Source organism: Dasypus novemcinctus, chromosome 24 (assembly GCF_030445035.2).
Source record: "Dasypus novemcinctus isolate mDasNov1 chromosome 24, mDasNov1.1.hap2, whole genome shotgun sequence".
NCBI lineage: Eukaryota > Metazoa > Chordata > Mammalia > Cingulata > Dasypodidae > Dasypus > Dasypus novemcinctus.
Genome location: NC_080696.1, coordinates 54,156,630 through 54,172,137, shown reverse-complemented (window position 1 = coordinate 54,172,137; position 15,508 = coordinate 54,156,630). Strand labels below are relative to the sequence as shown.

The following is a 15,508-nucleotide window of genomic DNA, read 5'->3' as shown; positions in this document are numbered from 1 at the left end:
ACGCAAAGAGTGCCCTGCTACACAGGGGTGTCCCCCCATAAGGGAGCCCCACGTGCAAGGAGTGCACCCTGTAAGGAGAGCCGCCCAGAGCAAAAGAAAGTGCAGCCTGCCCAGGAATGGCACCGCACACACAGAGAGCTGACACAGCAAGATGATGCAACAAAAAGAAACAGATTCCCGTGCCGTTGATGACAACAGAAACGAACAAAGACAACGCAGCAAATAGACACAGAGAACAGACAACCGGGGTGTGTGGGGGGAGAGAAATAAATAAATAAATAAATGTATGTTTTTTAAAAAAAAGGAATGTGGAAGAAGAGAGCTGGGTTCGAGTCCTGCTCCTGCCACCCGCCCCAAGGGGCTCCCCTAACCTCTTGAGCCTTGGGTGTCTCATCCGTGAGCCGGGACAGAACCAGCCCCGGCACCCCAGGTCTGCGTGGGGGCGGAGGGCAAGGTGGGAGGTGGCTGCCCGGCGGTGGCGCTGATGCTCCTGTGCTCTCCCTGCAGGTGACGCCATGTCCGTGAGGGTGCGGTTCGTGTCCCCGGGGGACGCGGGCGCCGTGGGGGCCATGGGCCGGAGTGCCTCCTTCGCTGGCTTCAGCAGCGCCCAGAGGCGGAGGATCACGTAAGTGCTGCCCCTGGGGGCGCGGGGCGTCCCCTGCCTGGTGGTCCTGAGGCTTGCTCGCCCGCCAGGCCTGCAGCCCGGGCTGGGCGTGAGTGTGAGACCCTCAGCACTGGGAGAAACCCACGTTTTCCCGGGCCCTGAGCAGGTCTCACCTGGTGCTGGGAGTCGATCGGTCTGAGCTTATGACTCCCACTCGGCAGGTAAGAAAACCCAAGGCTCAGAAAGGCAGAGCAGCTTGGCTCAGGTCACACAGCAAAGCTGATCTGGAATTGGGACTTTGCCTCCTACGCGTGAGATTAGGATGAAAAACCTTCGTCCTGTTTGACCGAGTAGGAGTTGGCATCACCTCGGCCGACTCTGCCACCTGAGGCCAGTGGCTTCACCTATCCGGGTCTCGGTTTCCTTACCTGCCAAAGGGCTCGTGTGTGTCCTCTCTCCTGGGTTGCCGTGAGGGGCCTGAGGCTAGGACTGGCCTTTCTGGACATGAGGCCACGGGAGGTGCCGGGGAGTCTGGGGTCTCCCTGCCGCTCCACCCTGGGCCCCTCCAGCCCCGGTTAGTGCACCACCAGCTCGTCCACCCGCGAGCTTCTCAGACCAACGGCCTGAGCGCCGAGCAGCCGGGGTGGACAGGTGGGGTCCCGGCCGGGGCAGGGCGCCGGAGCTGGCTGCTCGGTGAGTCAGACGCCAGGTCCCATGATGCCACACCTGGGCTTGAAACCCGCCAGGGCTCCCGTCCCCTGCGCGGGGCCAGCCGTGCTCTGGCCTCCCAGCCTCAGGTTTAACCCTGTGCTCAGGCTCAGTGGCTTCCCCGCCGCAAGCCCCTTCTCCTGGCCCCTTCCTGCCTGGCTCCGCGGGCTGCGACACCCTCCTGCCCGGCTCCGCGGGCTCCCTGGAGCTCAGCCTGCTGCAGGCAGACCTGCCAGTGCCCCCTCGTGCTGGGGCCAGCCCAGGGCGTTCACCTGGTCTTAGGGCTGCTCAGGTGTGCCCAGGTGGAGTGGCGGGCGCTGGAGGCAGAAATCCTGGGCTGTCTCAGCCGGAAGCACTTTAGGAATTCCTCCCTCATCCCACAATTATTCATGGAATGCCTCCTCGGGCCAAGCGCTGTTCCAGCCTGAATAAGTTGCGCAGGCCTGGGCCGCCCTCCTGTCCAAGGGCAGTTTGGCCAGTGGCAAGGGTCGTAAAGGACCCAAATGAGGGCTGTGACGGAGGGCGCGGGGGCCGGGGAAAGGCTCCTCTGTGTCAGGGGACTTTTCAGCTAGGGCCTGAGAAAAAGAGAAGGAGCTGATCCTCCGAAGATGGGTGCAGGGGTGGGGAGGCCTTCCAGGTGGAGGGAACAGCATGTTGAAAGGTCCTGGGGTGGGACTGAGTTTTAAGGGACGGAAAGCAGGCACCTGTGGCTGGCGGGGCGGCAGCGGGTCAGGGAGGGAGCCGGGCAGGACCTGCAGGAACTCTCGGAGGGGTGGAAGCCGCTGAAGGGTTTCAGCAGAGGAAACCAAGTCCCCAGGAGGGGAGGAAATTTGGTCAAAGCCTCAGAGTGGGTCACAGCCCAGCCCCCCCACCCTGAGCCTACTGGATTGAGAGGAGAAAGTGTGACCTAAAAGTGAGGAAGGCATGCAGTAGGTGCTCCATAAATGCTGTCACGAGGAAGTAAATGTAAGCTGGCAGGGGACAGGTGATGCTTCCTCCCAGGTTTAGTCTGAGTCCCCATCCCCACAGGGTCCACGAGGGTCGGAGCCCTTGGGCGGGTTGCCCGGCCAGCCCTTGTTCCGAGACCTTCTCTCAAGCTGTGAGCCCTGGCGGGGAGCCGGTCCCCAGGGTGCCTGTTCCTACAGCACACGGAGGCACTGGAGGGACTTGGCCTGCTGGAGGGGAAGGGGCTGCGGACCCTGTCGCCAGGGCCGGCCTCGTGGGCGGTGACCTGCGCCGTCCCACAGGGCCCGGGAAATTCTTAAGTTTTGAACAAGGGGCCGCGCACTCTCCTTTGGCACGAGGCCCCGCATCCTCTGCCGCCAGTCCCGCCTGCAGCTCTCCTCCGGCCTCTGGGGTCCCCCGAACTGCCCGCGTCCACGGAAAATGTCCCCTCGGGCCAGTCGGGGGCTCTGCCCGAGCCCTTTGCCTCTCGCTGCTTCCCCCCGGGTGCTGGGGCGCAGCTCCGTGCCGGAAGAGGGGTCTCCCCGGCCCCAGCAAGGGTCGACGTGCTCGTTCAGAAGAGAGGGCCCAGGCGGCTGTCGCCACCCTGGGGTCCCCCAGGGGCCACCATCCAGCCCCAGCCGCCACCGTCCCTTGGCTGGTGGGTGTGGCACGAGCTGCCCGTGATGTCAGAGAAGACATCTGTCAGGTTTAACCCCCCGTCTCTCCCCGACTCCCAGGGGCCTGGCCAGCCTGGGTCAGGTTTCCGGCCTCACCTCCTTGGCCTTATTTCCCGGGTAACCCAATCAGGCCAAGATACGCCCCATTGCCACGGCAGCCGGTGGCGGGGCCAGACGAGCGCCTTCCACGGGAGAGCAGGGGCCCCTTAGCTGGGGTGGCTGGTGCCTCTGCGTCCCCACGCTCGCCCCTTGCCCTGGCACCCACAACCTCTTTGACTCTGGCCAGGACTTTTAATTCCACAAGCTGAGAGTTCCCCTGGGGGCTGGGGACCCACGCTGGGGCGAGGGTGACCGCTCTAACGAGGCCGTTACCCAAGAGCTGGGTTTGCAGACGGTGGACTTGAGACGGTGGCGGTGGCAGCATGGGGGGGGCAAGCAGGGGGAGAAGCTGCACCCCTGTTTGACCAGCTGGGCAGGGCCCTGGCACTGTCCCTTTCTGCTGGGTGGGCAGCGCTACCCTTAGCCCCCTCCTTGCCGCTCCCCTGCCAGGTCCTCCCGTCCCCAGGAGGGGCCCCCGCGGGCCGTGGCCTCACTGCCTGGGGATTTCCGGCGCGGGGCTGCTGGCACCCCACAGTCCCCCATGGTGTCAAGGAGAGGAGGCTGGGGACAGGGAGGACAAAAAGGGGCCGCTTCCCCTGCCCTGCCCTGGACGTGCGGGCATGGGGGGCACAGAGTCTAGAGGCAGAGGGCAAGCTCCTCACCTGCCCGAGGTGCGGCTCCTCCCAGGCCCTGGAGGAAGGACGCGGGCTCCCAGCCTCTCGAGCTCCCGGAGCGGGCGTGGGACCCGAGCCCACCTCCCTCTAGCCCAGACCCTGCACACAGCCGCACGCCAAAGCCACCGGCGAAGCGATTTGCCGGTGACAGACACGTGGCAGGACTGCCCCGGCGGCCTCTTGTCAGGGCCGGGCTGGAGGCCGGCATGTGCCCGTGGGGAAGCTGGTCCATCATGCCAGTGGCTGCTGAATATTTACTGAGCCCTCCCCAGAGCTGGCGCTACACCCGCCCCCGGAGGCCACTCCCTGCCCCGGCTGCTGTGACACCCTGGCCAGCCACGCAGCTCCGTTTCGTCATCCCGAGGCCACACGCCCGTCGCCTTCCCTGGCCAGGCCGGGCCTCTGCGGGGCGGCCACTCTTGCCCTGCTGAGCCTCCGGGGAGGAGCACTGGGCTCGGAGCTTCCCTAGGAGCCGCTGCTTCCAGCTGCCGCGGGGGCAGCAAGGGCGCGGGGGTCCCCGGGTGGACGGAGGGGGAGCTGGGCTGAGGGCGCACGCCCCCTGGGTCTGTGTGCTTGGGGGGCCAGCGGCAAGCGGGGCCCTTGCCGCCCCACCTGCCTGCCTGCCCACCCGCTCGCCTGCCCGTCGGAAACCCTGCTCTCCCCGGGGCTGCCACCTGCCCACCCCTGCCGGCCTGGAGATGGCAACCCTGTGGAGGGTCCAGTCCAAGAGGTAGGTGGCGTTTGTGACTTTGGGGCGGAGGGGAGAAGCGGGCACCTAGGATGTGTGAATAACAGAAGTAGACATCACCAGGGGCTGAGCAGCTTGTGCGCAGAACCTTCACGCAAATCTCACCTGTGGGGAGGAGCCTATCTAAACCCTTCCCTTCCTCCCTCCCTCTTCCTGCTAAATTTTTCTCCTTGGCACCGTCTGATATAATCTCACGTAATTTGCCCTTTGCATCTATTAACTCCTCTAATCTTCACAGCAACCCTCTCCCCCCTCCCTCCATCGTTCAGATGAGCTAAGAGAGATCTGATGACTGACTCAAGGTCACACGGCTTATAAGCAGGCGAGCCAGATACAGACCCCTGTGTCTGGTTCCAGGGCCTGTGCCTGTTACCCCTCCCAGCTGTCTTCCCTGGTGGGCGCATCGGCACAGAACATGGGGGATTTTGTTGAGTTGGGTCACCGTTCCATCCCCAGCCCCTGGAATGGTGACGGGCACAGAGTAGGCGCTCAGTGAATATTTGTCTGATGAATGACTAGCCCGTGAGAATTCCGCAGGCAGGTGCTCTGATTATGCCCACTTTACAGATGAGGAAACTGAGGCTTGGGGAGGCTAGATGCCTGTGATCTGTGGGGTTGGGCTTTGAACAGGGACAGCTATCCAGAGGCCCTGGAGGGTTCCGGGTGGAGTGCCACATCCTCCCGTACTTCAGCGTCCTCCTGGGTGGTTCGCCACCTGCTCGGGGCAGCGCCTGGGAAGCTTCTGGAATACTGACCCACGAGCCGCGCAGCCGTCTTGGGGAGCCACGGTCTTGGGTCTTGATCCTCACCCACCTGCGTGGCCAGTGTGGCTCATCTCGCTTGAGAAAAAGCAGATTTCCGTGTCTCTGCACAGAATGTGCGGCATCTGGCTCGACTGGAAATACCGCCCGGTGCCCCGGGAGCTCCAGGACCAGGGCAGGGCGCGGCGGGTGGCCTGGCTCCCAGGGGCCAGCCCCTGTCTGGCTCTCAGATGTAATCCTCTGGGTTAGGATCCAGGCTGGGGATTTGCATAAGTTTGGGTTCAGATCCCAGCTCTGCCCCCTCGAGCTATGTGACCAGGCACATAATTGAGCTGAGCCTGTTTCCCTACCTTGCAATGGGGTTAAAATAGTATCTGCCTAAGGTGGTTGTGAATGTGGGATGAGCTATTGATCCAAAGCTCGGCATGTAGACGGCTGATGGGTCATCACCAGCCTCCTGAGCCCAGGGGCTGTGGCCGGGGCACGAGTTTCTCTGCTTTTCTCAGTGGGAACATTGTTTACCACGGTGAAGCTTCTGCAGCTGATGGTTTCCCTGGAGCGTTTCCCCTCCCCCCTCTCCTCTCCCTCCATCCTGGGACTCTGAGGAGCCCCAAAGTTCAGGCTCCCAGCAGCCCCTTAGCACCTCCACCCCCCACCTCCCTTTCTTACTCCCCCAACCCCCTCCCCTTCACACCCAGACCAGCCCAGCGACCTTTCGCCACTCTTCCTTGGGTGTCGCCCCCCTCCCACTCTTCCTTCAAAGTCCAGCCTGGAGGTCCCAGGATCCTCTGCTCTCTAATTCCCTTGCCAAATGGTGTTCCCCAGTTCAGTTTAGCTCAGTATTCTCTTATTTTCCAGGCTGTGGGTGAGTAGGAATTGCAAGCAGGATGTGAGTATTAGAATAACGATAGCTAACATTTATTAAGCACTGACTAAGTGCCTCCATTGTATAAAATTTTCTATTGGGAATCTCCTACAATTCTCAGTACCACCCTTTGATTTAGATTCCCTGGTTTTCTCCATTTTGCAGATGGGAAAACTGAGGCTCAGGGAGTGTCCTGTGTATTAAGGTACAAATGAAGTTGCTTTGACAAAGAAACCCCCAAAATGAGATGCATAAAGATAGTTTATTCCTCTCTCGTAACAGTATAGAGATAATGGGTGGTCCCAGCAGGGGCGGCTCTGTACCCAGGCGGTCCGGGGTCCTTCCCTCTCTCTGGTGCTCAGCCGTCCCCTGGGAGGGGGCGGGGCTTTGTGTGTGCTGTTGAAGCTGGATTCCAGACATCCGTGTTTCTGCCCCTAAGAGAGGGGAGGAGTTGAGAGAAGGGCTAGTAGCTCCCTTTTAAGAAAACGACCCAAGGTCTCGTCATTTCTGCTCGTGTCTCTTGTGAGAATTAAGCCATGAGCCCATTCTTGGTGCAAAGGCACTTGGCAAATGGCTTTAAACACGTGTTGGAGATGAGTGAAAACTGTGTCACCCCGCCCTGGTCCTTGAGTTTAATGGACAAGTTACAGGATCTTACGACGTTAGAAATGTTTACGCGACAACGAGACCCATCCTGGGCTGTGAAGAGGGTGCCCTGACCCCATCCTACGGTAATCAACCCTGAGAGGAAGGGACATCCCTAAGGGGCCAAGAACGGGACCCGGCCATCGCTGCAGGGAGACATTAGTTCTTCGGGTCATCTGGGCCATACTCCCAATGCCACCAGGCTTGAGCAACAAAAAGAACTATTGGTTCATGTAACTGAAAAGCCCATGTGTTAGCTTCAGGCACAGCTTGATCCAGGATCCCACTGACATATGGATTTGGTCTGACTCCTTCTCTTAGCTCTGCTTCTCTCTGTGTTGGCTTCATTCTCTCAACGTGATAGCAAAGGGAACTGCAGTAAATTCCAGATTGATGTTCCCTGTTTAGGAATGCCAGTGGGAAGAACCCTTCTCCTTCCTGTGAATTCTGAATCTAACCCCTGGGTCGCATGCCGCTCTCTGGGCTGGGGGTGTAGAATATGCTGACTCACCCTCCCAGGCATGTGCGTTTGCCTCCGGGGCCTGAGGCTGGCCTACATACGTAACGTGCATGTGTGGGGGGGGTGATGGTATGTTGGGGCACCTCCCCAACCATATGTATGAAGAGCGGAATTGAGGAGGTGCCTCTGCTGTTAGCAGAGGGAGGCGGATGGGTGCTGGGCAGGCAAAGCCAACAGGTGCCCATTCCACGGGTCAACCCTGGCACTATAATTTGGACTCCCACACTGATTTCTTTGCCTGCACAGACAGAACATGCTGATCAGAGAGGACCGGTATTTGGTCTGCTTGACTGCTTTTCTCACTGATATCAGCTTTATTTATTTTTTTAAAATCCTCAAATCTGGTTCCTTTTTCAAAAATGTCTCTCCCTCTTCCGCCGCCCCCCCAGTCGTCTGCTCTCTGTGTCCATTCACTGTGTGTTCTTCTGTTCTGTGACCACTTCTATCCTTATCAGCGGCACTGGGAATTTGTGTCTCTTTTTGTTGCGTCATCTTGCTGCGTCAGCTCTCCATGTGTGCAGCGCCACTCGTGGGCAGGCTGCACTTTTTCCGTGCTGGGTGGCTCTCCTTATGGGGCACACTCTTTGCTCCTCTATGCAGGGGACACGCCTGCGTGGCACAGCACTCCTTATGCACATCAGCACTGTGCGTGGGCCAGCTCATCACATGGGTCAGGAGGCCCTGAGTTTGAACACTGGGCCTTCCATGTGGTAGGCAGATGCTCTATCTGTTGAGCCAAATCCACTCCCCACCCCCTTTTTTTTTACTAGGCAAGGGCTCCAGTTTATAGTTTACACTTTGCCCTGCACCATTTCATAAATTTCGACAAAATATATAACATTTATCCATCATTGCAATGTTATGCAGGACAATTCCAATGTCCCAACAATGACCCCATGTTGCACCTATTCCTCCCTCTCCCTCTCTTAAGAACCTCTGGTGGCCACTGTCTTTATATCAATGATACAAGTTCTTCTATCACTAGAATAATCATAAGTCTACTTTAGTCTGTAGTTGCTTTCCACCCTTATGTTTGCTCATTCCTCAATCTGGAGGATTTGGGGATGGTGATGCCCTGCCTTTGATTGAGAGGGGGCTTAGATCCCATGGGGCAGATGGATGGAACTGTATTGCTTGCAGTTGCAGACACTCTCTGCTTCCTGCAATGGGCGTTGTCAATCATCATCCTTCTGGGACATATGTTTAACAAGTACTGTGCTAATTATAGGTTCAAATAAAAGGAGCAGAAGAACCATATGTAGGAAAATTATAAATGAGTTTAACTCTATTACTTTGGGGAGCATATATTGCTAAGTAAGGCCTACTGACAGGGTGCCAAATTCCTGAATTGTCTGCCCTGCCTATAGTGTCTAGATGTCTCCAGAGCCCTCAGGAGCCCCGCTGTCTGAGGCACTGTTTACTGTGGCAGTTGATGAGAACCTGCTGTGACGTGCATAAACATAACCTCTAGAATAACCGCCTGGCTCCCTTTGAAGTCTCTTACCCATAAAAACTCATTTTTTAACATATTTCCCCCTTTTGGTCAAGGTCTTTTTCCAGATTAATTGCTAGTCGGTACTTGGTAATAATCCTTCGGTCCCAGGGAGGTTCATCCCTGGGAGTCATGTCCCACACTGGGGGAAAGGTAGAGTGTTTTTATGCTGAGTTTGTCTTAGAGAGGGTTACTTCATTTTACAGATGAGGAAACTGAGGCCCAGAGAGTCTCATCAACTTTCCCGAGACCACACAGCTTGGTAGTAATGGGAGTACACTCAGCCCAGGGCTCCTGACTCCTTGGGGGCTCTGGCCACTGGGGAAGGCTTTATACAGACCGTCTTCTGACTACTGGACCCCTCCATTCTGTCCCTTTTCACAGAAAGTCCATCAACAGGAACTCGGTGAGGTCACGAGTGCCTGCCAGAGCTTCCAAGACGTATGCCACACTGCGGAGGGGCTCCATCTGCCTGGACCCCAAACCACAGCAAGTGAAGAAGATCTTCGAAGCGCTGAAGAGAGGCCTCAAGTAAGGCTGGGCAGGGTGGTGCTTCGAGGAATCGTGTCCTTCGGCCTCGCCTGCCCCACTTGCTCTGTCTCTTCCTTGGAGATCGTGGTCGGGTCCTGTCTGTAAACAGACCCCGAGGGATCTCCTGGTGACTCGTCCCGTCCACGGGCCTGTCCTGGGCACAGCCTCACACCCTGCCCTGCCCTTGGTGCTGGGGATGCAGCAGGGTGGGAGGCGGGAGGCCCCGGCCCGGGGAGCTCCCCCTGCAGAGGAAGAGATGGCACTAAAGAGTGACTAATCCGCAAGGAACTTCCTCTCCCACCAAGGGCAGGGAAGAAGGTGATGGTGAGACTGCGCCTGGGGTCACCCCAGGCAGGACGGCCAGGGAGATGCTCTGAGGTGGTGCCAAGTGCTCCTGACACCCTTGAACGTTCTGAAAAGGAGCTGCTGCACCCACCTCTGGGGACGAGTGTCCCAGGCAGAGGGAGCAGCAGGGAGAAGGGCCCCGCCGTGTGTGTGGGGTGTGAGTCGCACGACAGCAGGTCGGGGCGGCTGGACCGGGTGGTAGATTATGTGGATGCGAAGATGCAGGTGCTCACTCCGCAAATATTTACTGCGGGCTCACAAAGCGCCAGGTGCAGTGACACATGACTGAGCAAAACAGACAAAAATCCCTGCGCTCGTGCAGCTGACATCCTAGTGGAAGGCTGGGGTAGACGAGAAACGACACAGAAGCACGAACGCTGGTGGGAAGCGCCGCGGGGGACAAGAGAGCCGGGTGCAGAGGGTCGACTTTCAGTGGGGTGTTCTGGGAAGCCCTCGCCAAGCTGACATCTGAGCAAAGACCTGAAGGGAGAAAGGAAGGGTGCCAGGCAGACGATGGGAGAACGTTCTAGGCCAAAGGAGCCACAAGTGCAAAGGCCCTGAGCTGGAGGGGGCCTGAGCATCAGGGGCCCAGTGAGGAGAGCGGGGTGCGTGGAGGGAGGGGAGGGGTGAGGTTGGAGGGGCCCTGGGGGGCAGATCACGCGGGGCCTCGCGAGGACTGTGCTCACTCTGGGAGCAGGGAGCCATGGAGGGTTCAGAGCAGAGGAAGGACGCGATCTGACTTAGGTGTTAATAAGGTCCTCTTGGCTGCACGTGGAGAAAGGACGGTGGGGGGCAGGGGCGGGGGGGGCAGCCTGCGAGTTGGCGACTGCAGCGGTTCAGGCTGGAGCTTGCGGTGGTGGCCAGGAAGGAGGGGCGCGGGAGGCATGACGAGTTTCAGGACACACTTTGAGGGTGGAGGGGATGGGATTTACTGATGGGGGGGGGGTGCCGAGGGAGACGGCGGCAGTGGGAGAAATCGAATGAGTGCAAATGCCCAAGAGGCCGCTGGAGCCCAAGGCTGAGGTCTGGGCTCAGGAGAGCAGTGTGGATTTCTTTTCAGCATAGGGAGCAGACCCTCAGGGGGCGGGCGGAGCCCCTGCCCTCGGCCAGAATGGGCAGCGGGGGCTTGGCGAGTCCGGGAGGTGCTGAAAGGGGAAGTTGCGCCGGGCAGACCCCGCCACCTGCTCAGGGGCCTTGAGAAGCCAGAGGAGGGAGGAGAGAGCTGGTTTTAAAAATATGCATTCTTCCTTAAAAAAACTGTAATATGTGTTCAAGCAGAAACGCTAAATAGAGCAAAGACGCTGCATTGCACCCAGTCTTCATGGCCACTGGAATCATCTTTTTTTTTTTTCTTTAATTTGTGGTAGGTGGCCATAGGCAACATAAAATCACCCATTTTAACCACTTCCAAGGATACCATCCAGTGAAGTGGGTTATCTGTAAGAAATGTTAGATTTGCCCAAGGCTGGGGGTTTGAAGCGTGAGGCGTGCTCACGTCCCCTGAATCTGATCGGCGTTTTGGGGCTGGTGGGAGGCGCCGAGCGGTCGCAGAAACGGCTTCCTGGTGCCTCACCCTGCACCCAGCCCTCCTCACCGCGCCCCCAGCCTTCCCCTGCAGCTTTCCCCACCCCAGGCCTCCAGCTCGAGCGGAGGGACTCCAGCAGCTCCCAGGGGGAGGGGACTGCAGACCCAAGGCCCCGGCCTTGCGGGCTCTTGCCACGCCAGGCTCCCGGGTCAGAGCTGCACTGCTGGAGAAACCAGGATTCCAGGCTTGTTATCACCGTGTCAGCCTGCTCTGAGCGAGAGGGCGTCCAGGAGCAGATTACATGAACTTGGCCATTTTCACTACTCCAGCTCACTGCCTACTCCAGTGTGTTGAAATGGGAGCATCCTTCCCTGACACCACTCTCGCCTGCCCTTGTTGAGAATGACCTGCCAGGCCCTGCCTGTAGCGACGCGTTGGTATTTCTCGGCTCCTTTCTCCTCCCCTCCCAGCTCAGTTGTACAGGTCACCTCCTCTCGCCCTCGGGCAGCTGGCAGCAGCTCTCCTCCACGCCGCCCGTTCCTTTCCCCACCTGCCAATCCCTCCTCTGCTCAAGCCTCTTCCATGGCTCCCTACTGCCCCAGGGAGAGCACTCAAGATCTTTTCATAATCCGGCCTTTGGATCTTTCTAGGCTTTTCTTTCATCGTTCACTCCCTGTCCCCACCTGCCTTAGCCAGCCACCTTCCTTCGTGTCTGTGCCTTGACTCTTGCTGAACGGCTCCCGGGGACAGTGGCTGCACGCTCACATCCAGCCCAGCTCACAGCGTCTGTGGAACGGAACGCTGGGCCTTCTTCTGGAACGCCCCACCCTGCCCTCCCCCTCACTAATTAATACTAGCCGCTGCCGCGTCTTCATGTCCTTGCACCGTGTCTTTGGAGAGAGATTCTCAGCTTCCTTTTCTAGGCGAGGAAACTGAGTTCAAGGATGGGAAGGGAGCCTCGGCCATCAGGCAGGGGTGCACTGAGAACCTCTGCATCAGCCTCAGGGCCAGCTACCCACCCCCACTGTCAGGGCCTGGCTCCCTATACCAGGGGTGTCCTCGGCCCTCCTTCCGCGAGGTGCATTGGGAAGCTCTGGTGCAGAGGGGGTGCTGGGGGCAAGTGCTAGGAAAGTGGAGGCAGAGTGTTCAGTCTCCCAGGATGGCTTCCGGTGTCCCCGTAAGGACCACATGCTTGGGACTTGCTGAGGTCCTTGGTACCCCCTTCCTCCAGGGGACCCCAAGCCCCTGAGTGAGCTGGGACCTGGCAGAAACCACCCATTCCATGTTGGAGGTGGTGCCCATGGGGCCCAGAGAAGGTGTGCAATCTTCCTGAGGCAACCCAGCAAATCTGTACTGGAGTAGGAGGGCCCCCACCCCAGACCCCAAATCCAGACCCTGGGTTTCCCATCAGTCTCTTTGGCCAGAAAACACGGGAACCCCCCACCCCCAGCCCACAGCTTCCTCTGCTTTCCAGAGTGGGTTTTCCAGCCTCCTCTCCAGTCCCGGGCCTCGGGGCAGCCAGCCAGGGCCTGCCCCCGTCCATGTCGGCGAGGAGGGGTGGCGTGCTGTGCCGTGGTGGCCACCGCCTCGCCCTGCAGCGCGGCCCGGCCGTCGAGGGCCAGCCCGCACCCTCGGGAATGGGTGCGAGGACCCGCGTGGAGGCTGCCGGGGGTTAACCCAGTGCTCCCTGGAATCGCTTCGCACGGGGTGGGGCCCAGAGCAGGGTGCTTCCCGCCTCCGGGGCCGCTGGCCGGGCCTCCACGCTGGCCCCGGTCCTCGCCTGCTGCCTGCCCTTGTCTTGTTCCTTGGCCACCGACAGCCCCTCTCCCTTGTCCCCCGCCCAGGGAGCACCTGTGCACGCAGCAGGCCGAGCTGGACTACCTGGCAGGACGGCACAAGCAGACGGAGAGGAGCTCCCGGCTGGTGAGGCCCCCGCCCCTGCGAGGCCCGTGGCGCTCCAGTCGCTGCCTTGATTTGTGCTGCGCTAACCCCACTTTGGTCCCGGGGCCCCGTCCCCGCCGGCTGGTGGGGAACAGCTGGCACCCGCCCCCCTTGCCTCCCGCGGGTGCACGGGTCACGTCTTAGGGTCCACCTCACGTTCTCTCTCGTGGTTCTAGAAGTAACTCGAGGAAGGCAAGTGTATACAGGGGCGACTGTTTTTGAAGGTCCTGCTCTGAGCCCCCGGCCATCAGGGCCACTGCGGAATCGGGGCGGCTGCTCTGGTGCCAGGAAGTAGAGCAGGCGTGGAATTTCAGGGTGCTGCTGTGAACCCGATACTCCCCTGGATGGACTGCCCGGGCTCCTTTTTTTTTTTTTTTTTTTTTAAGATCATTTATTTATCTATTTTTAAAATTTCTCTCCCCTTCCCTTCCCCTGCCCCAGTTGTCTGCTCTCTGTGTCCATTCGCTGTATGTTCTTCTGTGACCGCTTCTGTTGTTTTCAGAGGCACGGGAATCTGTGTTTCTTTTTGTTGCGTCATTGTGTTGTGTCAGCTCTCCGTGTGTGCGGCACCATTCCTGGGCAGGCTGCACTTTCTTTCGCGCTGGGCGGCTCTCCTTACGGGGCGCACTCCTTGCACGTGGGGCTCCCCTACGCGGGGGACACCCCTGCGTGGCAGGGCACTCCTTGCGCGCATCAGCACTGCGCATGGGCCAGCTGCACACGGGTCAAGGAGGCCCTGGCTTTGAACCGCAGACCTCCCATGTGGTAGGCGGACGCTCTGTCAGTTGAGCCAATCTGCTTCCCCCCTCTGGATCTTGGCTCCAGGGGAGCAGACCTCAGTGTGGGTCAGGTCGCCCCCTCCCCCCCCAGACATGGAGGGCGGGGCAGGCTCGGCCAGGCCTCCCCCTTGGTGGGCGGGCAGGAGGAAGATGGCGGAGGGGGACGCTGCCAAGACGTCACCCCCCCAGTTCCTGTCCCGCCCCAGTTGTGAGGGAGGGAAACGCCCAGCGCCTGCCTCGCTCTCCCACACGGGTACATGGTCCTCACGCTTCAGAGCCCCTCTCTCACCGTTTAGCGGTCCCTGGGGTGGGTGAGGGGGTAAAGGGTACACAGGTCAGCTGCTCCCATTCCAGGGACGGGCACGCAGGGGCCGGGGCCACCCAGCGTGGCGACCCCCGTGGTCTCTGTGTCCCAGCTGCTGCTGGTCCCCTTTAAACATGAGACGGTGCTGTGCAATCGCCCTTCTTTTCAATGGCTCGGGGTCTTTCTTATTTCTTTATTCCGTAAATGGACTTTTCCATAATCTCACATGGACAGTTTTTCACAGACATGTACATGGGAGAACTTAGACTTTAGGGCGTTTACCCCTCCTCTGTCCTCGACTGAGCAGCCCCTTCCCCACCTGCCAGTCTTTGCTGCCCCTCCCTGTTGTACTCTTTTTTTTTTTTAAGATTTAAAAAAATATATTTCTCTCCCCCCTAACTCCCCTTTGTCTGCTCTGTGTCCACTCGCTGTGTGTTCTTCTGTATCAGCTTGGATTCTTGTCAGTGGCACCAGGAATCTGTGTCTCTTTTTGTTGCGTCATCTTGTTGTGTCGGCTCTCCGTGTGTGTGGCGCCATTCCTGGGTAGGCTGCACTTTCTTTCGTGCTGGGCGGCTCTCCTTACGGGGCGCACTGCGTGTGGGGCTCCCCTACGCGGGGGACACCCCTGCGTGGCACGGCATCAGCACTGCGTGTGGGCCAGCTCAGCACACAGGCCAGGAGGCCCTGGGTATCAAACCCTGGACCTCCTATATGGTAGGCAGATGCTCTAATAGTTGAGCCACATCGGCTTGCCCCCCGTTTCACTCTTCAGCACAGTCTTGTGTTTATTTTTTCCATCTTTTTCTCCCCGCTCACATAATCATCCAAACATACGTACATAGATTTTTGGTCAAGAGCTGTCTTATAAAACTGAAATCACAGCTTGCATTTTCTCCCCAGTGCCACGCTGGGGTAATCCTTCCAGATGCAGATGCAGTGACTAACCCAGGCGCTGGCGGCTGATTTTGTCAATAGCGTTTTTCTGGGCACAGCCACCCCGCTAGTCTCTGGCTGCCTTCGTGCCACACGGGCAGCGTTTCGTGCTGTAGCTGTGACAAGCACAGTGTGGCCTGCCGAGCCTAAAATATTACTCCCTGCTCCTGCCCAGAAGGGTGGCCCCCAGTGATCCGTCCTCTGCTCTGGCCGATGGCAGTCTGCCTTCCTAAGCCCTGAACTCCTGGGGTGCCGCTGTCTGCCTCTCCAAGCCCCCCCACCTCGGGTTCTTCTGGTCGCAGCCAAAGTTGCCCCTTAAGCAATCAAACCACAATTGTTCCCATTTGTTGAGTCCGTCCATCTCCTTGTTCCTCGCAGCAGCCCTATAGGGAAGGTGCTAGCACTGTCCTAT

At 59.2% G+C, this 15,508-nt stretch overlaps 1 protein-coding gene across 2 annotated transcripts in view; it reads left to right on the top strand.

The window, feature by feature from the left end:
* RIPOR3 (RIPOR family member 3) overlaps positions 1-15,508 on the top strand; it is a 100,230-nt gene that overhangs the window by 60,851 nt on the left and 23,871 nt on the right. The window contains exons 2-4 of one of the 2 annotated variants that reach the window (XM_058287226.2): positions 508-625; positions 9,123-9,269; positions 12,984-13,062. In XM_058287226.2, coding sequence (XP_058143209.1) covers positions 516-625; positions 9,123-9,269; positions 12,984-13,062 — 336 coding nt within the window. In that variant the 5' untranslated portion in view covers positions 508-515. Of the gene's footprint in view, positions 1-507; positions 626-3,828; positions 4,438-9,122; positions 9,270-12,983; positions 13,063-15,508 lie in introns of those variants that run through there. The other variant, XM_071211788.1, reaches the window with a different exon arrangement.